General features: G+C 41.2%; 1 protein-coding gene across 2 annotated transcripts in view; it reads left to right on the top strand.

Moving 5' to 3' along the window:
* Positions 1-23,695, top strand: part of LOC145455755 (uncharacterized) — a 30,324-nt gene extending 6,629 nt beyond the window's left edge. Inside the window, exons 3-6 of one of the 2 annotated variants that reach the window (XM_080333733.1) lie at positions 16,810-17,448; positions 20,975-21,071; positions 22,800-22,866; positions 22,928-23,695. In XM_080333733.1, the coding sequence (XP_080189859.1) occupies positions 16,810-17,448; positions 20,975-21,071; positions 22,800-22,866; positions 22,928-23,395 (1,271 nt within the window). In that variant the 3' untranslated portion in view covers positions 23,396-23,695. Of the gene's footprint in view, positions 1-16,809; positions 17,449-20,974; positions 21,072-21,392; positions 22,402-22,799; positions 22,867-22,927 lie in introns of those variants that run through there. The other variant, XM_080333734.1, reaches the window with a different exon arrangement.
* The last annotated feature ends 468 nt before the right edge of the window (positions 23,696-24,163 follow it).

The raw sequence follows: 24,163 nt of genomic DNA, 5'->3' as shown, positions 1-24,163 counted from the left end.
ATAAATATGAAAGGCAATACACATCACCACGTGCGATTTATTGGCGTCAATATGATCGGCATATATCATTGGCGGGAACAGCTATAGTGTATGACATCCAGAACTTATGATGATATCGCTGTTTATGGCGCGTTATTATATACACTAGTGAGCTAAATTACGGCATAGTCTGCGGGCTCATTTGTACGGCCTCGCTAGTCACGCTGGCAATTTGTTGCTACGCCAATGTCCAATAGATTGATAGTAATGAATTCCTTTGGATTGCGGCTATCTCGTATAATTTGCAAGTGCCTAAAAGTCTCATAAAAGCAAATATGTTGCCATGTTGGAAGGGCATTTGTAAAAATTCAATCATGCCTGCCGACATCGTTAGCCGCGTAATGTTTTGCCGTATAGAACCTGCACTTTGAACAGGTTTTATCATAATAAAATAGCTTATAAATGGCTGGGTACATGTGTGTCGATAGAAGCCATCCACAGCACAGTACTGCAACATCATTTTTCTTGTATTCAGTCCTGATCATATTGTAGTTGTTCTTCGTTGACGCGCGTGTGCTGTACTTGTGCGCTTTTGTCTCCAAGGTGAAGTAGTCCTTGAAATTTGAGGGACATTGACCGCAATGGAACTGATACATGAACTTGGCAATTTCTAGCTTCCTCATATCTTCTAAGTTAAGAACACCAAATCTTTTGAGAAGCGATTTATCAGTTGCACATCCAGGCCCCCGTGGGGCTTTGGCAATGATACGGATGGTCCGATGTTGAAGTTTTTACAGTGGGTCAATTGTATTCTTGCAGGCAGCACCCCAACAAAGAATTCCGTATTGTAACTTTGATAGGAATAGAGAGTTGAAGAGTATCAACAGCACGCTGACTGGCAGAATGTAGCTAAGGCGGCGAAATAGACCACATACCTTCGATAGTCATGGTTTGAGTGATTGTATGTGACTCTTCCATACAATCACTCAAACCACAATGCGATAAGACACAATGCGATGTCATGAACAGATAGGAGCATGTCGAACGACACGCATCAGTAGCGATCCTTTACTCTAACAACCACCTCGGCCTAGAGTGCCCGATGTCACAGTTCTTTTCGATGTTGATCTGTTTTGAAGCCGCGGCTCTTTCTGCTAGTTCTTATCATTTCTTGTGAAGGCTTTCTTTCGTCGCGTCTTTTTCTTGGCTTTTTTGACGCCGTAAGAACGACAACGGTGGGGTAGAGGAGCCCAGATAAACCTCCAATGGGAATCGAACCGGATCCGTCAAATTGGTGGGCGCTTATCTTTACCACTACGCTATCTCCCTCGCCGAGTTATGTGCGGATCTCTCTTTAAGCACCGACACCCCAACGGCAATCTCCCAACATGTTTACGTCCGTGTATCCTTGATACATTTCTTCCATCTGGCGAAGGTCTTGGTGGAATCTCTCTCCTTGTTCCTTGCTGTAATCACCCCAGTTGACTGGAAAGTAATTCTACTGAGAACTCAGAAAGTGCATTTTCACAGACATCAGGGCTCCAATATATTGAAAGCTTTCAAGCAGCTTTTTGACCTGTGCTTTGTAATCAGGACTTCCAGTAAAGCTTAGATTAGCCTACTGCTCGAAAAACTGTCCATGGTCTTTTTCTACTGCACCCATGTGTGCAGCAGTGTTGGGATTACTTGAGTTACCTTTTTCGTATAACTTGACTTGACTCGAGTCACTTTGCCAAAATAACTTGACTTGACTCGACGCACCAGAAATGCAGATTGACTCGTCAATTTCGTGTCATAAGTAATCGATGTCGACTAAATCGCTGTATCTTGTTTAAGTTCATATTGCTATACAATCACTCAATGATTGTGGGTTTTACCGAGCCTCCATTGTTATATCACAAATATATTGATTGCAAACGCATTGACGGTAGCTTACAGTTTACGACACTTAGGATTGGCACACAAGGCCGTAGTTGCTAAGCACCATAATTCCCAATATACATGCAATACTGTGGTGTTATGATATGCTTGATTGATCATGCGATGGGTTTCCGGATTGTTTTGATGACAGACAAGCATGTGGTCTGGGGGGGAATACACTTCGAGTCTGACTTGTAAAGGTATCTGTCTAAGTAGACAGTTAGAAGCCCAGTGATAATACTACATGGTGGAAGCGGATAACTTCGAACTAGCCTAATAAGTAGATTATGGCGGCCGTTGTATTAGGTCCGGGGGATCTCACAATAATAGGCGCCGTGAATGAGGCAGAAGCCTGGCTGGAATGGAAAAAGAAATTCCTGATCTTTATCGATGCGGCAGGTCATGCTGAATCATCTGGGCGCCAGAAAGTTGGATTATTACGGCATTACATAGGCAAGGAAGGAAAGGAAATATACAAGGATTTCGTGTTTGCTGAAGCAGTCGCAGAATCAGACGGTGTGGAAGCAGTTGCAGCAGAAGACAAAACTGACCTTGATACCGTCTTGAAGAAGTTTGATGAACGTTTCAAGGTTCGGGATGGCAGGTTTGAAGCACACCTTCAATTCTTCCATTTCTTACAACGCAAGGAGGGTGCATCATTTGCATCTTGGGTACATGCAGTCAGAAAGGCTGCACGAAAATGCCAATTTCCTCCAGCAGTGTATGACGCAACCGTTCGGGCTGAACTTATTGTCGGGTGCGTAGATGATTCTGAGATGTTGTACAAGCTATCGGAAATCGACTTTGACAAGCTAACGTCTCAGAAGAATATCGACGTTGTGACTACCCACGAGACGAGACGGAGGTATGCTGATCGGAGATCTGCACCTACAGCAATAGAAGCGGTGGCCAACAAAGCGAGACCTCAAACTTTTACGAAGCCTGCAGTTGAAACTGTGCCTATAATAAACTGCACATTTTGCGGTCGACGGCACAAAAGAGGCAGAGGGTTCTGTCCAGCAGCCTCAAAAAAATGCTACAGATGTGGTAGAACGGGCCATTATAAGGAAAGGTGCAGAAGTAGAAATGTACGCGTGCTGGATAGCGAAACGATTGAGGAAGAACCAAGCGCTGGGTGTTATGACGAGGAAGAACTTCCAGACGCAATGTGTGGAAGTGTGGGCGAAACCCAGGAAGCAGAAGCATCGGTAGGTTCAGCACAGGCTACTAAGACTATCCAGTGGACTATCATGTTGAGAGTCGTTAACAACACTCTGAAATGGATTATTGACTCAGGAGCAGAAGTGTCTGTCATGCCGCGGCGATTGTACAAGAGACAATATGGGCCTATACAGAAATCTGATAGACGGCTCATTGGAGTTAATCGACAACCTCTCAATACTGTTGGTTTTGTACGGATGAAACTCAGCTCCGACTTCAAGACGTTAACAAAGAAAGTCTACATTGTATCGGATGCGGATAAGCTACTCCTTGGCGCTCCTGCTATACTGGAACTTGGACTTCTTCAAAAGTGCCAGGACGTTCAAGTATCCATCAGGGCAGTCAAACTTACCCCTGAGAGTCGTTTGCGGAGCAAAGATGACGTCAAGAAAGCATACCCAGAGCTATTCAAAGGCATTGGCAAACTGGGAGAGCCGTTTACTATTCACATGAAAGACGGCGTTGAGCCCTTCTGTTTGAATTTACCACGTCGTGTGCCAATCCCATTGCGCCAGAAACTCAAAGAGGAGATAGAAAAGCTTGAAGAGCTCGGTATCATAGAAGAAGTGACGGGACCTACAGATTGTTGTGCTCCAATCGTAGTCGTAGCCAAACCAGACGGAAAGGTGCGACTGTGTGTAGACCTAACCAAGCTCAATAATGGGGTAAAAAGGGAGCTGTACCCTATGCCTACAGTCGAAAGCACTTTGGGGCAACTGTCAAAGGGGACGGTCTTCACTAAGCTGGACGCAAACTCTGGATTTTATCAAATTGAGCTCGCCCCTGAAAGTCGAAAGTTGGCAACGTTTATCACACCGTTTGGGAGATACCAATTTCGTCGCTTACCATTTGGCATCTCGAGCGCACCGGAAGCGTTCCAAAAACGTATCAGTGAAATCCTGCAAGGAATCCCAAACGTGATTTGCCATATGGATGACATCCTAGTAGTTGGCACTCAAACTACACACGATGAGACGCTGAAGGCTGTATTGGACCGTCTAAAATGCTCTGGCATGACTCTAAATGAGAAGAAATGCATCATTGCTGCAACTGAACTTGAATATCTCGGTCAGGTCATCGGCCAAGATGGTATCAGCAAAGATCCAAAGAAGGTGCAGGCTATTGTGAATTATGCTGCTCCTACTGATAAGACTGAACTTCGCAGGTTCTTGGGAATGGCAAACCAGCTCATGAAGTTTAGCTCCAACCTAGCGGAACTGACCAAGCCGTTACGAGAATTGCTGGCGAAGAAGGTTGAGTGGTACTGGGGCCCGTCACAAGAGGAATCGTTCGCAAGAGTGAAACACGATCTGTCTTCCGATGTTACATTAGCCATGTATTGCCCAGACAGGGAAACTATGCTCTCAGCTGACTCCAGCAGTTACGGCCTTGGTGCCGTTCTAATGCAAAGACAAGATGACAATAACCTTCGCCCAGTCGCATATGCCAGCAGATCAATGAGCGACACTGAACAACGGTACGCCCAGATAGGAAAAGAGGCCTTGGCAATCACTTGGGCAATGGAGCACTGGAGAGAACTCTTACTTGGTATTGAAGATCTGAAAGTTGAAACCGACCACAAGCCACTAGTGCCTCTGCTCTCAACGAAATCTCTTGACGAATTACCAGTCAGAATTCAAAGATTCAAAATTAGGCTGATGTCCTATAACTTTGCAATTTTCCACACGCCAGGAAAGTCGATGTACACAGCAGACGCGCTATCACAATGCCCTTTGCCGACAACGGATGGCATCGAAGACACCGATCTTCACAAGGAAGCGGAAGCATGTGTGCGTGCTCTGGTCAGCGGGCTGTCTGCTACTGACCGACGCCTGGAAGAAATAAAGAATGCTCTTAAAGAAGACAAGACACTGTCGACTGTTATGACATATGTTGTTGGAGGATGGCCAAAGAACAAAGAAACTTTAAATGGACCGTTGCGTATCTTCTGGAATCTCAGAGACGTGTTAACAGTGCATGACAATCTCTTGCTAAAAAGCAACAGACTCGTCATACCACCGCCGTTGCGCGAAGATGTTCTGAAGCACCTTCACCAATCGCACCTTGGAATAACCAAGACCAGACAACTTGCAGCACAAGCTTGCTGGTGGCCGGGTTATTCAAAAGACATTGAACATGCAGTACTCAACTGCAACCACTGTGAAAAGCATCGGCGAGATCGAACTGAACCGATGATGGGGACCGAATTTCCGACACGCCCATGGGCTAGAATTGCTGCTGATTTTTTCCAACTGGAGGACAAGTACTACCTTTTGATCATGGATTACTACTCCAGAGACATAGAACTGTTCTCAGTAAAGAAAACGATCTCGTCACGGGACACAATTTCTAACTTCAAGAATGTGTTCTCTCATCATGGCATCTGTGATGTCTTGCTTACGGACAATGCTTCGGTCTTCGTTTCCTCTGAATTTTCTCAGTTCTCCAGAGCCTGGAATTTTCAGCACCTCACCTCTTCTCCAAAATATAGCCAGGGCAATGGCTTCATCGAGAGAGGAGTGCAAACTATAAAGGCCCTGCTCAAGAAAACAGATGATGTCTATCTGACGCTACTGAACTATAGGAACACGCCCTTGCACACCGGGTTATCGCCCGCCCAATTGAGCATGGGACGCAGATTGAAGACAAAGGTGATTTGTCATCCTGACCAGCTACGGCCACAGACTGTTGATGTTGAAGATCTTCGAAAAAGGGAGACGGAGTATAGACAGAAAATGGCTGCGAGTTACAATAAAAGACATCGTGTCGTTGAGAATGATAGATTCGGAATTGGAGACCATGTATACATTCCTGATTGCGAAAGGATGGGTATCATCAAGGAGATGCATGAAAATCCTAGAGCGATCATCGTTGAGACGAACAATGGACTAATGAGGCGTAACCGAAAACACTTACGGAAGTACAACCCTCCGGAGGAACCCAAACCATCTGTTCCGCATCAGAATAAACCGGTTGAATATTGTCTTGTAGCGTCGAAGAAACCAGGACACCATCAAGAAGCCAACGGTTCAACTGAACCTACCGGAGAGAATCCCGCGAGAGGATCCTCGAGAATTAGAAATCCGCCACAACAATTTATTGAGCAATATTGACCACACACAGGTTTCAAGATCAGGGGCAGAATAATCCCCTAACCTGTTGTACACCTTGGGAGTAGTCTACCTCCCTGGTGACTCTGTCTGTTAAGTGCAAATGCCCTGCTCTTGCTAACCTTGCAGGGGTAGTGTCACCTTGTATATATTGTTATCGCTGCTGTATTGTGACTTGTATATAATGTAAGTAGTGTCGATGTCTCTTCCCCTAAAAAAGGGAGATGTGGTGTTATGATATGCTTGATTGATCATGCGATGGGTTTCCGGATTGTTTTGATGACAGACAAGCATGTGGTCTGGGGGGGAATACACTTCGAGTCTGACTTGTAAAGGTATCTGTCTAAGTAGACAGTTAGAAGCCCAGTGATAATACTACAAATACAATTACGGCTTACGTTCACGTAACCTGGCCGACCTTAACGAGCCTTTTTGTATGATTTAAATCGAACGAATATCATTAAAACGTACATAATAGGCCATTTGCAGAACTTCGATCACGTGACTAGATACGCATAGCAACCACAAATTGGTTAGCACGCTACTTTCTCGCGCACCTGCTTCAGTGCTAAATATCGCATAGTGTACTGTTGATTTCTGGTTGTAAACATTTCGGAAATTTGTTGTAGAAGTCATCAGACATTCACCTATGCTAGATGTCAATCCTGTACAAAGGATATAGATGATATCGTCAGTATTACGCAGAAATCCATCGCTAACGTAGCCGTATTTCGGATACAGTATATTATCGTTTTCGGGCTGTAAATGTTTTATAATAGTGCCATGGAAATGCGCAAGGATTCAAATATGTTGGATGTCTTTGATTCATGAACTATGTAAACTCCTTGCGTCAAAATGATCGACATTTTAGCCGTTATTTGGTGGTCAACTATGATTTTATGACACAAAATTCGACATTGCAGGACATTGACTGCGTGATATTTATTGCTGCATTAAGTTAGGTGTGGATAGTATATTATACTATAGTTGTATTGTAGTGGTAGTTGGTAATCATTGCATCATTTTGATGATTGATATCGATTGCAATATATATAGGATAGACAATGACTGCCAGCACGTTGATGTGTTAGGAATTCATGCAATGTGCTACATATCATTTATATATTAAACATCATATGCTATTGTATGGCTTCTCAGTTCAATAATTCAAAATATTTAGACCTCTACACCTATATTACAAGTTATTGATCATTCTGTCATGCTGCCAAGTGCCACTACCCAAAGAATAATGATCATCAGCTCCAATTGAGGGTGCAACAAACTGTCTCGAGGCCTGGATTACTTGATTGATTATCTGGATTGGATTACTTCACTGTTTCGCACAGTGCAAATATCTTGAGTTTCAAGACATGGCTCTACCACATGTATACGAATTAATGATCTGATGGATTATCCCAAGAGAGCCGAACATAGGCAACTAAGAAATTGATGATGCCCTCGTCAAGAATTCAGCCTGGAGCCAATTATGATCACCACATAAAATTTGATCATGCGGTAGAATGCCGCGTGGTTTCATGCCAACAGAAAATGTCAGCAGATGATCTGCCCACTGACTAACTGTCCTGAACTTCTTTCCCGGTGTTGATGTCTGCATTGAAAATGATATTTCATTTGTTTACAGCAAGATAAGCGCTCTTCCGTAGATGCTATGAATCTGTCTAGACAAGTGGCTATGGAGGTAGAGGAAAATGCATAAACATAAGAGTCTCGGCAGTTATTGAACTTGATGAGGTTGACATGCATCTTTCTTCAACTATTTCTTATTCTGTGGGTATCAAATGCAAAAAAAAAAAAAAAATTTGCACTTCTTTCCAAGTTTATTTCTAAATTCAATGAATCAAAGAATATCATAAGTTCAGAATATTACGGAGTCAATGCAAAAGAAACAATATTCGTCGTCTTTAGAGGATGTTTCTGAGTTGGTTGAACCAATATACAGAGGGGGTCAGCAACGAAGTACTATTTTACCTGAGTACTAGCGTCATTATGAGTTTATCACTTTTTAGGTAGTACTTTTTTGTCAGATTTGGGATTTTGTCAACTAGAAAGTAGCTTTGGCGCATGATTGCATCCGCTTCAAGTGTGAGGTTGTCATAACAACTGGGCAAAATAGCCGCAGTACCACGGTAACTAAATTAATTTTTGAAAATTGCACCTATTTGTGGTGTCATTATCCTTTTGCGTTGATCAAGAAGATGCACCATGCAATGTTTACAGTTGTCACGTAGCAATAATTTCTAAAACTAAGGGACCCTCAACCAAATCTACTTCATGTAACGAATTTCTTGACTAATTTTCAGAAATTCATTTCTACTTCCACTTGAAGTACTTTGGACATGTCCTGTAAGTAATTAGTGCTACTTGTACTGGAGTATAAATTACGGCGTTACTTCTACTCGGTTCCCAACAATGACCACGTTGACCACCTCTGGGTATAGGATGACCGATATTGTCACTGCGGTTGAGTTGCTCTAAGATTTATTTGTTAGTTACTTCCCTTAGTTCGCTAAATAGCGCACATGTGACATCAACTATTTATCAAAATCGCGTGTGATTTTCCAAATCCACTGCAATCGCAGTTGTGAAGTATTGCTAATAAAATCGGCATTGTATAAGGCAACAATAAAGTGCACTGCTTTGTTTAGTCTTGATGGCAGGTTCTCCCAAAAGATACTACCGATGTGTTCAGCGACATTGTTTTATAGCAGCATGACAGCACCCAAACCAGCGGACAGTATATCCTGATCCTTGCGGGTCCCAGCTGCTCCAGTCATATCTTCCATCCAGAATCAGGCTCCACAACAGACAAATAGTACTGATTGAACTAACAAATACTCTTACCAGAATATCAACCAATTGCTTTACTACCGACCGAGATAGTGTAATGGTTATGAGTCCAGCTTCTCGATCGGTAGGTCATGGGTTCAATCCCCGGCCGGGTCAGACCAAAGACTCGAAAACTGGTATCCGCGGCTATCCAGCTAGGCGCTCAGCATCCACGGATAGCATGGAGGAGAAAAATACGGTGGTGCAGACTAGATGACCTTGCTTAAAGGTCGTATCGCATCTCCATCGTCAAAGCATCTAGATGGTGCAGGCGACAATAAATCTGATCTCTCTCTCTCAAATGCATAAATTTAAGTACATATGATCAGAGTTGAGTACCGTAATACGACCACGTTACCGATGGATTTCTGCGTAATTCTGACGATATCATTCTAAATGATTTGTACAGGATTGGCATCTAGCATAGGTGAATCTCTGATGACTTCTACAACAAATTTCTGAAACGTTTACAACTGGAAATCAACTATGCGATATTTAGCACTGAAGCAGGTGCGCGAGAAAGTAGCGTGCTAACCAATTTGTGGTTGCTATGTGTCACGGGATCGAAGTCCTGCAAATGGCTTATTGTGTATCATGGATATGCAAGTGGGTAGGGTGCATTCTTTGGGTTTCGTATGTTATCCTGTATTATGACTGATGATTATTATAGACTGGGGCCATACTGCCTGCGTGGTTTATCAGTTCTGCGTATGCGTGAGCGTGAGTTCCTTGATTACGAATAAATGGAGACTTCATCTGTATTTAAAACAGTTAGCAAAATGCAGTAACTCTGAATCATGTCTCGTACTTTAAAATTCAAGTTGAATTGATTAGTGACTTGACTCGTGACTTGACTTGACTCGACTTGACTCGAGTCACATCTAAAAATCGAGTGGCTTGACTTGACTCGAGTCACTTTTGAAAATCGATTGACTTGACTTGACTAGTGTCAAAATGTGCAATGACTCAAGATGAGTTGTGGCTCGAAGGTAGTGACTTGATCTCAACACTGGTGTGCAGTGAAACCTTCATCTTAGATCAGTTCACACATCTGTGACCTGTCAAAGACTCCTCTGATCATACCTTCACTTCAGAGATACAGGGAAATTTAATTTGCAAGGACTTGGAGGTTTGGCCATCTTTATTAAGAGCCCAGGTATAGTTTTTTTTTCTGAAACCAAGTTTAATGTGGAGAGGTGGCAAAAGAATATTTTGTTGATCAACTAAGAAAGCAGATTTGTTCTGTGTGGCCAGCTAATTAGTGTGTAGTGGTGATCATCAGCCGTCCACATACACAAAACTAGTGTAACCGGCCTGTGACCCTGTGAAGGAGTATCGAAATCATTTTTAAGTCACCAAAAATTTTGCATTTGTCTTGGCTATACTGAAAAGGTTTCAGAAGGAATTTCATGTCTTCGTAGCATTCAGTGAGCTTCACTGAATGTCCAATCCTCCAACAGCAACAGAACCATTATTATGTCCTTATGTAGTAATACTACCTTCAAATTCTTTAGAGGCGAATCCAAAAACAATAGCGTTCTGCCGATCTGTAGGCTATGTTCAAACTGATATTAATCCTGAAACATCTTTACAGTATACAAAAGGGAATGGTATTTGACATAATTGAAATATTTTCATCTAAACTTCATTGCGAAATCCTTTTTATGACGTCACAAGTCTTAATCGCATAACACTGAAATCTGCAGTTTTCGAAAATTTAGATGCAATTTGTCAAAAAACTAGACCTGATTGAAGAAAACGGATAACAGTTTTTGTAAGATCTGTCCCAGCAGGGTGCCAGTAATCTTCCCGCGCAACCCTGCTCCTAACCTCATTTCCCACGACCTTAATCTTATATCGATAAAGTAGTATGCGAAGCACGTGCTTTGAGAGATCGCCAGTGTAGCGCAGTAGCGGGCGTGCTCGCGCTTAAGTCACAGAGTCGTATACAGACAATTAGATACTCTAACTGTGTTCTTTCTATTTTCGTTAATATATTGCAGTATGATTTGATCCTGGTAAATCTACAAGTTTCTGACCACTAATTACTACTATTTGGCTGTTCTGTGCTATTAAAGAAAGCTCCTTGGATCTGCGTGTGTGATCAGGATTGCAAGAGTATACTCAGAGCGGTCATTAGTCAGTTGACTAGTGCGTACAACGGGACCTGTAGCTGAAGCGTCGACTCCAATCAAGCACTTTACCAGCGTGTCTTGCAACAAGTCGTTGCAGCGACCGCTACAGTTTTAGATTCAGCATCAAAAAGTACACTAAGAACCGTCAATACTTTAGTAACCTCAAAACTAATGCAGCACAGTGTTATCAGCCATATCAGAGAGAGAGAGTGTCTGTTCAATTCCTCAACCATGAAACAGAAAGCACTGTTGATTATGAAATCAGATAAACATTCATTTGCCATACTGAGATTAGACAGGGATTAACTGGTAGAGCAAATATGAATGAAGTGTTCAAGGCCAAACTAACCCGTACATACGGTATATTCGGATGTATTAAAATCAATGTCTTCTCTCAGCCAAGTTGCCGCGTACAACAAGCAAAGAAACGAATGCAAAAACAAGTAAATATAAGAGAGCAACATTAAAACAAAAGGATTCAAATGAGTTCGGGTTTCAGTTTAAATCAATTGTAAATTGGCAGAATTTCCATTATTTTTTTCTAGCTAAAAATATATCTTGCTATCCAGCTGTGTGCTTTCGGCACTGAAAGAAAGCAAGTGGGAGGGGCAAAAGGTATGGCGGGATTATTCACTCAATAACATCGTTATTAATTCGGTTCTGTATTCAGATCAGTCATTACAAGGTCTATAAAGTGTCAGTTCAAGTTTAAAAAGTAAATTACTGCATCAACTTGATGAAACTTTCTCTTAATATATTTCACCACGATATGAATAGGCAAGCAATAATCTTACTATGATATTTCTTTTATTGCTAGCGCAGTCCCCACCTCGGGGCCTACGAATGTTTTAGGTTTTTGTTGCTAAAATTCCCAGAAAGTGAAAACAGAAATGACTTACTTCAGATCATGTGCTTGGAATTTTGGATTAGCAAGTCCAACAAATTTATTACTCTCGGTGCTGTACTTGGAAACACCAATTCGCGCGTGTTTTAGGTAGATGCATCCTGTATATGAGCACATTGTGCAGTTAAGTGAAACTCATTCAAACAGACTTAAATCACAACTCATTCATAAAACAACGAAAAGTTGCATATGAATGCTTCGCTTTTTTTAAAGAATCGTCTAAAACACTGGTTCTCCACCTTTCTGTCTTCGCGGACCCCCTTTGGACCGCCACGGACACCAGTGGACCCCCCCACATTTTAGTTCAAATTTAGCTCAATTTTCCTGCAACCGTCGTCTGTCTTGTGTAGATATTAACTTTAAGGTGCTGATAAACGGCAAAAAATGACTTTTCTTGAAAATAACATCATATTATTTATGTAGAAATGAGGAAGACATTATTAGCTGAGGCCTATTTCAAAGCGAATTCTGTAACTGTATTATTTGATATATGCGGTCGTGTCTTGAAATTCTGCGCCGTTGATTTGATATGAAGGAGTGCCGAAAATGTCTTTCCATCAAGATAGGTGGTGGCGAATGTCGTAATATCCCGTAATGCTTCCGATGACACATTTTGGTATGATCGCAACATATATGCAGGGCCGTAACAGCACTTCGTCAGGCCCCCCCCCAAAACGTTGGTCTCGGGCCCCCCATAGGGTGGTAAACCTAACTTGTGGGGGGATTCGCCCCCCAGACCCCCCTCCGACTATACGCTGTTTACATACGGTGTACGCTGTTTCTTCGTTGGTTGTACGTTTAGTAAGTCAGCTTTGATTGCCTAATCGCGCAGAGCGCGAGAAAATTTTGTAATTCACGACTGAATACGTCAATATGACGCTGTTTATACATCGGGTGTCTGTTTAGTGAGTCAGCTTTGCTTGCTTAATCGCGCGAAGCGCGAGAAATTTCTATAATTCATGACTGAATCTGTCAATATGGTTGGTATTATTTATATATTGCTATCAATTTTTATCCTCTCTCTGCTCCCGTAATCTGATTTAGCGGTAGAGCTGAGTAAAGTGTACTTGAAAAGGTAGGACCCTTCAATAATAATTGAACATCTCTGGGTGTATACCCGTTGGCAGGAACGAAACAACACTTCGTCAGGCCCCTAAAAAACTTGAGTCTTGGGCTCCCATAGGGTGATAAACCGACCCCCCCAATCACGTTGTTCGCGTTTGTCACGTAACCACAGTTGTACAGTTCAGTTAGCCAGCGCCACGCGCGAAAATTTTTGATAATTGATGATAAAATCGGTCAATAAGATCGGGAATTGCATATATATTGCTATCAATTTCTTGTCTTCTCTCCTCACGAAATCAGATTTACAGGTAGAGCTGAGTGAGATGTCTTTGAAACTGTAGAGCCCGTAAATAATAATTAAACATCTTCTGACGGGCGGACTCATTGGTATGACTTCGTTACATGATGTAATTTCGTAACCTCCTGTCTGCTATATCAAAAAATATAGAATCGCCTATACGTAGCCTACTAAACTAAAAGATCACACGATTTCAAATTGGTATTTCTTCACTGGCATCTATTTTTTCGCTGCGGGATGGTATCTGTCCTATGAGGTTCAGATCACCAAGACAGGAACATTCGGCGCCAGTCATTTAGGCGACTATGGACAAATAAACCTATATGTGTTTCGTAGCCTATAGCCTATATAACGAAGTTTTCGGTCACCATAAGGGCAGTCCTTTTCTGCCAAGGTTTCTCGCTGCCGATCGTTCTGGCACACTTCTTGGAGTCACGTGTTACATGGCCTAAAACTGTATATGTCTTGGTGCGTCGCGGCGCGGTAATGGCCAACGCCGATATGCCCATTTCTATAAATCTTGTGTATTTTTCACTGGGTTAAGAGTACCCAATAATCATAACATTTGGCAACTTGAAATCGCGCTATTTGTGAAAATGTTGCTTAAAGTTTCAAAAAATACTGTATAATTTATGCTAATTCACCAAAAAATTCGGGGCCCCCTTCGAGCTCGCCCCCCCTCCCCAATTGGGGGGTTTGGGGTGCGGCAGTTACGGCCCTGCATATATGGCACCGAAATTGAGAAGCACATCTTTAATGAAGATATAACATTCATTCTAGCAGCTCATCTTGAAGTTTTTCTGGATTAACGGTTTATCACAGGAGGAAATGGATGTTTGTGAACAATTTTTTTCTAAAACACCAGGAAACATCTTTAAACAGCAATATGTTTGCATCAGTTAAGCTGTTGGTAATTATGCAATTAAAATGAGTTTGCACAGTAGAATATTCCATCTCACACGACCGTTCTGTTTATGTAAGTTCCAAAGTGTTAGCACAGGGGTGGCCAACCCGTGGCCTGCGGGTCAAATGTAGCCCGTGAGAAAGTTTTGAGTAGCCTGCGAGGTAACTCTCAAAATTGGATATATCATAAACAAAAATTACTCAGGTCATTTGTCATGAACTCGCAAGGCCAAACAAACTTTTGAATTATAGGGATGTTGTGGGTTCCAAAGCATTGGCGTAGCCAGGGGTCAGCCACAGTTATCGTAGATCTTCGTATGTGAACACAAAGTAGAATATTTCACGCGATTCATTGTCACTCGATTTCTTCATTTTAGTATTGGTAGTTTGGTACCTCCTGAAAATTGAAAATACGCTCAATTCAGAGAAATGAGACAACAGTACTATATTCGCAATTATGCTAGAATGTGCCGTCCAATATGCGATTCGTGTCTGCACTTGCAGAAAGATCGTCGGCGATGAAACTTTGCCACAAAATGATGGACACGGGTTCTCTGAAATCTTCGATATTGATATGTCATTGTCCAAGCACCGAATAGTCCTGTTCTTTCCCAATGAGCCCAGTGGTATACAAAGGCGTCGCGCAATACATGCTATGCTCGGCAAGTATCGATAATATTGAGCGGATTCAATAATCTTGGAAAGTAATTGCACTTCTCTCGGCTACGAGCTTCAATGACATAGTTGTTATTGATTTTGATGCTAAGCAAGAAAAGTTTTGCTTTATCCGTTACAACTAAAAACGTCATCAACATTCAAGTGGCCCGCACAATGGTTCGTAAAGCTTATGTGGCCTGTTGACCGAAAAGGTTGACCACCCCTGTTTTAGCAGTTATAAAGCAAAACTGCCAAGTGATTTCTCCAATTAAATAAATATAAATCAGGTTATCTACGATTTGGCATACTTAGAGGCTTCGCGGACCCCCTGAATATGCTTCGCGCACCCCTAGTTGAGAACCACTGGTCTAAAAAGTATTTCTGTTTCGACGTCTGAGTTAATGCAATAATTAAGACTGATATATAGTGAATCAGTTGCTACCATTTGAAACACCACTTTAAACCGAACATCCTGATCATAGGTACAATTTATCAAATTATGAGCTGCTGAATAAAGCAACCGAATTATAAAATGTTTGAGACAATAATTTATGTTGATGCTGTCAAAAGCATGTAAAGAAGTCACAAAGTCACATGCTGAAACGTATTATTTCAATCCTACCTTCCGTCCAAAAAGTCACCTTTGACTAGTGCACAGTTAGTGAGTGCCTAAAATGTCATCATTCTCCTTGTAAAGTTGTTTAAACAAGAGACAGGACGTGAGTTCAGAACTTGTGGTTTACCAAACACAGGTAGCCTTCAACAAACTTTGGTTACTGATGAGTCGGGCGACTTAAAAGGGAAGATTTTTACCTGAAACATCAAAATTTTGACATTTTTTACCATAAAATACTTAATTCTGACCTCATGTATGTAAATTACCAGTAGGTGTTTTCCCACATAATATTACAATTGTACTACTTACTTATCTTCATTTCTGGTTGGAACTGTCTGTCCTTACGAAGTAGTTTGACTTGAAAATTGACAAATTTTTTCATGAAAAAACTTGATTTTACCGTAATCTGGACCTATGAAGAATTCCAGTAGTTTCATCAGGCATTATGGTAGAAATAATTTATATTTTTTGTAGTACAACGAAATATACTTTACTACATTCTCGGGTAGAAAGTGTCTGTCCTTACTAAGTAGCTTGCCAAGAATGGAGAAAGAACGTTCAATAGCAGCAGTTGTTGGCTGGCAACACTGAAGTTGTGTGTACACTGTTTGTGACATACCGTCTTGCTTCATTCTGACAATGTCTTCATCACATGTGTTCAACATGCGCTTCTTGATATAAGAACCATGCAATGCCCACTCAGTCTTGCTTCAGTTAAGATATTGCGGTACGTTGAGCATTATACCATGTCAACCTATTTGTTTCATTTGACCCTTTATGATTCACAATGAGCAGACAATAGGCCGTCTGCAACGGTAGGCATATAAAGTAGCCTACAAGCTGTAAAATTTCAAAGGATTGGTTCGCCGACAGTGGAAACATCTATGCAAACAAAATGTAGGTTGAATTTTTTTTTTTACTTTGTAAACATTTTTGACAATTTTTTGACCTAACGCTACCATTTTGACATGTCAAAAAATCGCCCTACTTATAATCCATACTGACTCTGTCAAGACCCACTGGTGCAATTCAATTCCTACACTATCAATTTACAAAAATAACCATCTCTATGAGTACTTGATTTATTTAACCTTTGTTAATATGTTGGGTTCATTGAAACTTGAGACCCAATGGATTATCCACTACAACTGCAGAAACAACAACGACTACTACTACGACGACGACAACAACAACTACACCAGAACCAACCACTGTTGAGCCGACAACAACTGAACTTACCACGATTCCGCCGACAACAACTGAGCCTACCACGATTCCTGCGACAACCATAGAGCCAACCACTGTAGCCCTGACGACAACCGAGGCTACTACAATTCCAACGACAACTATAGAGCCGACAACAAGTGAACCGACCACAATTCCTCCGACTACAACTGAACCTACTACAATTCCAACGACAACGATAGAGCGGACAACAAGTGAAGCTACCACAATTCCTCCGGCAACCATAGAGCCGACAACAACTGCACCTACTACGATTCCAACGACGACTATAGAGCCGACTGCTGTTACCCAAACAACAACCGAGTCGACTGAAGCACCTATAACAACGTTAGAGCCAACTTCAGATCCAGTAGAAACAACAGAACAAATTACTGTCACCAGGACTACAATCAAGCACACTGCTGCAATTTCTGTTGCAACTACATGGCCTGGTACTGCTACTAATATATTGACCAAGCATACAACAATACCCAAGACGACGATGCGCCCAAGTTTGCTAACTACCTTTTCGCCGACAACAACAGTGGATACTGCAATTCAATTTGAAGGTGAGGAAATTTGTCATTTAATGAGGGAGGTGTGGGTTCATCTCATGCAGCCACCAGAAATTATGAATGTTGTTACCAATTGTTATATCTCAATTTCTACTATAGCGAAGAATATTTTCCTCACGCATTGTTGTAATGACTTGAGTTATGACTCGACTCGAGTCACGAGTTTCTGATGACGCGATTTGACTCGAGTCAATCTGTGTATTGAATTGATTTGGACTCAAGTCGTTTCGCATGTCTCGAACCAAGTCATATGACTCGAGACTCAGACGGCCAAAACTGGCATTTCATTGTAATTTCGAAGAATAGTGAAGTAACCACACTATTGGGATTTCGTCTATTGGTACTGGTACTTGAAAATGCGACCAGAAACTGCTGAAAGTAAGGAAATTTTGTATATAATAAAATGCGAGCCATTTGATATCACCGAACAGAGTTATAATAAGTGTGTTTAACAAGACTCTAGCTCAGTGGTTCTCAACCTTTTTTTAGACACGCCCCCCTTCTTGATAGTGAAAAATTTCGCGCCCCCCTTATCGCCATATCACAAAATCCAACAGGGATGCTAGCAACCCCAACAGATTGTTTGATGGCTTGGAAGGTTTATGAGTGTTGATGAGAGAATTAAAAATATGAAATTCGGTCTGTATATAGAGAAACACGCGTGAACTGGAGGTAAATCGCGCCATGCGCGAAAATTTTTTTCAGTTGACCGCTTCTTTGCGCACCCCTTCGATGCTTTCACGCCCCCCCAAGGGGGGCGCGCTCCTCAGGTTGAGAACCACTGCTCTAGCTGGAACTTAGCAGTAAACACAATGACTTGGACTCGGTCTAGAGTTATAATACCATGACTCGTACTCGACCCTCTGCTCGCTGACTTGGACTCGGATTTGACTCGGTGGTGCATTGAAAATCACTCGACTTGACTTGAGTCAAAACTATAAAAGTGAGATTGAGAGAGAGAGAGAGAGATGTGGTATTCTTTTTCGCCTGCACCATCGAGATGACTTTGACTTTAGACTCGGAGTCTTGTGACTTGGTCACAACCCTGCCCTCACGACATGTGCTGGGTGAAGACCAGATTTACATCAACAGCTTGCACGCCCTTTTCTTTGCTGCTTTATTTCTCCATATGTAGTTGGCGTTATATGCGTGGCATAATATGATATATCTTCTGCGGGAATAGTTTGTCCCACGATTGTGACCAAGTCACAAGTCAATCTCACTTTGATAGTTTTGAGTCGAGTCATTTCCAATTCATCACCGAATCAAGTTCGAGTCCCAGTCAGCTAGTGGAGGATCGAGTCCAAGTCATTATGTCCACTGTTCAGTTGTCAGTTCAATCCACTATTTTCAACTCTGCTCGAGTGATATAGAATGGCTCACGGTCATAATATAGTAATTCTCCTCAGTCTGAACAGTTTCTGGCCCGATTTTCCAAGTATCACGACTGATAGACGAAATACCAATCATGTGGTAACTTCACTATTCTTCGAAGTTACAATGAAATGCCTGTCTTGGCCTTCCTAGTCTCGAGTCATATGACTTGGTTTGAGTCATGCACAATGACTCGAGTCATTTTACGCATTTGAAAAAATGACTCAAGTCAAGTCGAGTCACCGAAAAATCGTGACTCAAGTCATGACTCGAGTCTTTAAAACCCACAAATATTTCATCAGGAGGGTAACAATTGGGTAATGAGGTCAAGTACCGGGTGGAATATACATCCCCGCATCATCATTAGACAAGGCTGCATATTTTAGAGTTGGGAAATGTTTGATATAGATTAGATCAGGAGTCCGTGAATGAGTCTGCGGGGGTCCGTGAAAGGGCAGTGTTGAACTAAATCATCAAGAAACTACAAAATATATTGAAATGAGATGATTCCATTCGATTCAAGCAAAATTTTTGGAGAACGATTCAAATCACCCATAATTCAATTTTGCTTTATTTTTACAAAATTATTATTGACTTACATGTAGGCTTTGGAGTCACACATTAGCAATTACGGGTTTGCAGATCCAGTGCAAATGCCTAAACTTTCTGTTGGAGGGCGAAGTAGGCTACTCCCGTCGTATCAACCTTACATCATTTTCTATAAAAGTGGTTATTGCTGACATTATATTTCGATAGGTGAGTTTGAAACAAAATGAGGTGCACTCAAAGCATGCGATACATTCACATTTTTCCCAGGAGTGCTTCGAATAGCAACAGGGCTGGTCCGTGTTGCTGAACAAATATGAGTATTGCTTTCACAACTACATTCATTGCAATAAAGAATTTATTAACTCGAAGACTTTTCGTGTGCCCCTTATCGAGAGTTAACGGCACAATAACAAGCACACAGAAGGAGATTCAAACGAAAACCAAATTGGGAATGTATGACGTAATAATACAATAATAAAAAATTAACGCTAGGCAAAGTCAGCTGTACTGGTAGTCATAACAAGAGACGAGAGAAAATCAAATTATACAATAATACACGGAAGGCAACACACAGACAAATAGCGGTATATATTAATGGGATATTTTGAGATTATATAGAAACTCTTTCTGCGGACATAAATCCGGATTGGTCAATATTATTATAGTTGACTCCAAGACAGACAGATGGAAGGCAGATCTGCATTTAGCAATCACAGTGAACATACTGTCATTGTAATGACTGGCACGCACCGGGTAGTTCATTAAATGTTGACCAATTGCAGAGTTAAACGCTGAGACCTGGCTATAGTTGGTAGACTCAACCATTTCCTTTCACCGACGAACAAGTGCAGAACGATCGATAGGTTTGTTTACTGACCTAATCGACTTAAGCACATGTTGGTTCACTCGTTCAGCCAACCGCAAAGATGTGTGACCCACATACCGACTATCACAGTGGCATTGGAATATGATGCGGTATCAAAATTTGTGGGTGCAAATATTACATGATGTAAGGCTGTAAAGGTATTTCAGTGGTTTTGTATGATGTCTGTAAATAGGGTTAGGCCTACCATATTTTGGGATTCGGAAAGGAGGACACTTTTACAAATCACAACAGTCTGATTAATGGACTGGAAAATTGCTGATTCTGAAATGTTTACGGGAAATCCTGTTGTGTTGACTAAAAAAGAGGACATTTAGGCATCCTTGGTCGACATTTTCGATTTCCTGAAAAAGGAGGACAAATCCTCCTAAACATATAGTAGACATAACCCTATCTGTAAATAGCATCCCTGGTTTTATCTTTGCATCAATAAAAGGAAACCACCGCAGCGTATGTTCACAATCATGCAAAACAGATTAAGTTCATGCATAATTATGAATAATATACTTGTATCATGCTATTGTTCGCAATTGTAAATGGTTGAGTGTTCTAACCGGCACTTGCAGGTGGTTGTTCCAGTATCAATCATTAGGGGAGGGATCTACTGTCATGTTGGCTCATGGTTTGCGTAATTTTATTTCCTTGCCACCATCCATTTATATTCAATATGCTTTTCATAATAACGAGTGTATAATTTTTCTCCTTACTCATCAGCAAGCGCACTAGGAGCTACAGCTCAATTTTCTCTTATTTTTGGACCAATAATCTTTCTTGCTCTGCTTGCCCTGCTTTGGATTATCAAGAGAAAGAGGTGAGGCTTATGTATTCTCAGATTCTATTTGGTACGCTACATCTATTGAAAGTTTTCGGAATATTTTGAAGCTATTGAAATACATCGTCGCCACATAAATGGCAATGGACTACTGAGCACATTGATTCTAGCAGTTGAATCTTTTGAATTTGACTTGAGAATTCTGAAGTCTGGATTTGACCTGATTTTTCGGACCTTGGTTATCCAGATACTGGATAACATTAGCAAGTTATTTAGGGGGTAGGCTACCCCTCTAATTAGAAAACTTTTATATATATTTGTTGTAGTAGATGTCATCTTTCATTTACCCGTATCTTTTAGTGATTCGATATGCCTTTGTATTCTGGCGACCGACTAATTGACGGACCTGAGAGTCTCACTACAGCCTTACGGAGAAAATAGGTTTTGAGACCGCAAGTGCATGAGCCCCGTCCAGGTCCGGGTTCGTCAAATTTAGATTGGATTACTAGGCTCAATTCGACCGTGATACGTGTTTAATTTGCGACTATCATACCAGTCCTTCTATTCGATACACACTAACTAAGGTCTGTGGCATAAATGAAAGTGGATGAATTACTGTCCGTCCAAATTTTGCAAATTGGAAAGTGCATTATTTATTACCGGTACTGACTGAATTTTGAAAACTTTGCCTGCATCATGATCACCGATTGAATGAAAAATTATACTACCATTGAAATGTAGGGATGTTTTCATCTGCTGCCGTCTGTCCCGAGGCATATTGTTGGCAACCTGTCTGATTCTTGTGTTATTAGCCAAGTACATCCAAGATCTAGGAAAGCCGATGGCTGAAAAGGAAAACATAATCTCCTGGGGCGCTTTGATGCACAAACTGTTGAAATTGATGTATTCAAGATAACACTGTGACTTTAACATCTTACGAAATTAAAATGGCTTTTTCTCGAAGCTTTGGTTTTTCATATCTTGAAAGACATGAATCCTTTTTGAGGCAGAAGTAATCACCTGATCAACCTGAAAATTTTATGCTTAACATAGCTTGAGATGCTGAACAGGATTAAAAGATTTTTGTGTATAAGTGAGGGGTCTAACCCTATGGGTTCATCAAAGTGAAAAATCAATCAATTTTTCCAATTTCTTTAAAATGTTTCCTCATGTTGGCCCTTACTCAGATAAATAAAACATGTTGACCTGGTTCTTTGAAATGAGTTAAATCCATAAAAAGCATCGTGGGAAAGAAAAAACGCTAATTTTTTTTGCCAGGAAAAGTTTCGGGAAAAATTGGTTTAAAAATCATAAAATGCAATGAAAGTCAAAAAAACGTCCACCATTTTCCACGAAATCTTCACCAAAGCTGGGATGTCCGCCAAACCTAATTGAGTCCAAATTTTAGAAGGATTGCTTCCTTAGTTTTAAAGTTATGGGTGTATGGCTGATTTTCTATTCGAGGGGTAGCCTTGCGCCGAAAGTGAAGGAATTAAACCATTGAGTGTGTATCTGTGTTGAGGCGAGGGTGTCAAACTTGCGACGTGCTGACCGAACGGGCCTGCTAATGCCCCTAGAGTCTGATGATTGGGGCATGTTATGGAATAGGAAATTTCCACACTCTACTTTCCATCTCTATTCTGTACAATCATCGAAATTTTCCATACCATGCTATGCTCTGGCCGATAAATCGATGTGCTGCAATCCCCCGTGTTTGTGTTTACTCGAAGAATGTTTATGTGACTATAAACTCATTTGATGTACCAGTTCCAGCAAAGTCTCAGCCGCTCATGATTTTACGCCTGAAAACACAGCAGAACACGATGAGAAACTGGTAAGTGATGCGCTTATCATGTTCCTGTTGAATAGACAGACAGTGTGGTCGTTATTTCAAGATGAATACTTCTGCATCTCGTACACGCTCCTATGTTGCCGTGCTAATGAAATCAATGATGGACAATGTCTCTGCCCGACTGAACCATGCAGAGAATAGATCAGACGCTGTTTCCATCGCATCTAGATCTGATATTACTATGTTAATGAAATCAATGCTGGACAATGTCTCTGCCCGACTGAACCATGCAGAGAATAGATCAGACGCTGTTTCCATCACATCTAGTTTTGATATTACGACGTTAATGAAATCAATGCTGGACAATGTCTCTGCCCGACTGAACCATGCAGAGAATAGATCAGACGCTGTTTCCATCGCATCTAGTTCTGATATTACTATGTTAATGAAATCCATGTTGGACAATATCTCAGCCAGACTGAATCAGGAAGGGAATGGCTCAGATGCTGTTTCTAACGCATCCAGTTCTAATACCACCATGTCAATGACATCAGTGTTGGACATTGTCTGAGCTCAACTGAATAACCCGTACAATTACCGAGAAATGCATTCTTACCGTACGTATTAGTAAGCATCGACCGTTCAGAGTTATAAGATACCGAAAGAATATGACATGTCAATAGCTATATTTCGTGCCTGGTATATTCACTGGAATTTATCGTTGTATTGGATATTTGAGTTTCAGTTCATCAAATTCATTTTTCTTCTGTATTGAGATTTCGTACGTTCTAATGCTAATATGAATTTATTAGTTTTTTTGATATTGTATTCGGTTGTTCTGTTCTGTCAGTACAAAGCGCTGCGTAATTTACATTTTGCTGTGTGCATATTTCTCGAATTACTACTGAAACGGAACGGTAGGTTTCTTCTTTAGATCATCGTTCCTACCGGTATGAAAAAGTATCCATTGAAGTATATCAGCAAGAAGAGTCGATTCGAAAATTATCAGGTCACGTGAACATTGGCGTTAGCGCACATAGTTAGGTAGTCAGGTTGAGGTACGTGCGATAACTGGAAACACTATATAGTATATATGTTCGGTGTTGCCCCCCCCCCAACATCCAATATAATGGACACGCAAAAACTGTAATATGCAGGTCGCATGGAGAATATAATGGTTACAAAAAAACTATAATTCAAATATATTTGGTCGCACTGCTGTTTCAATTCTGACTCAAAAGGTCCCAGACATATATTTTCCGATTTTAATTGTAAGCATATCGCCACTCCATTGAGAAATTATAGTCGTGTCGTGAGGATTAATCGTTCATTAAGTATG

Source organism: Botryllus schlosseri, chromosome 14, assembly GCF_051294905.1.
Source record: "Botryllus schlosseri isolate E-star chromosome 14, Bs_hap1, whole genome shotgun sequence".
Lineage (NCBI taxonomy): Eukaryota > Metazoa > Chordata > Ascidiacea > Stolidobranchia > Styelidae > Botryllus > Botryllus schlosseri.
This window is presented reverse-complemented; position numbering and strand designations above follow the sequence as displayed.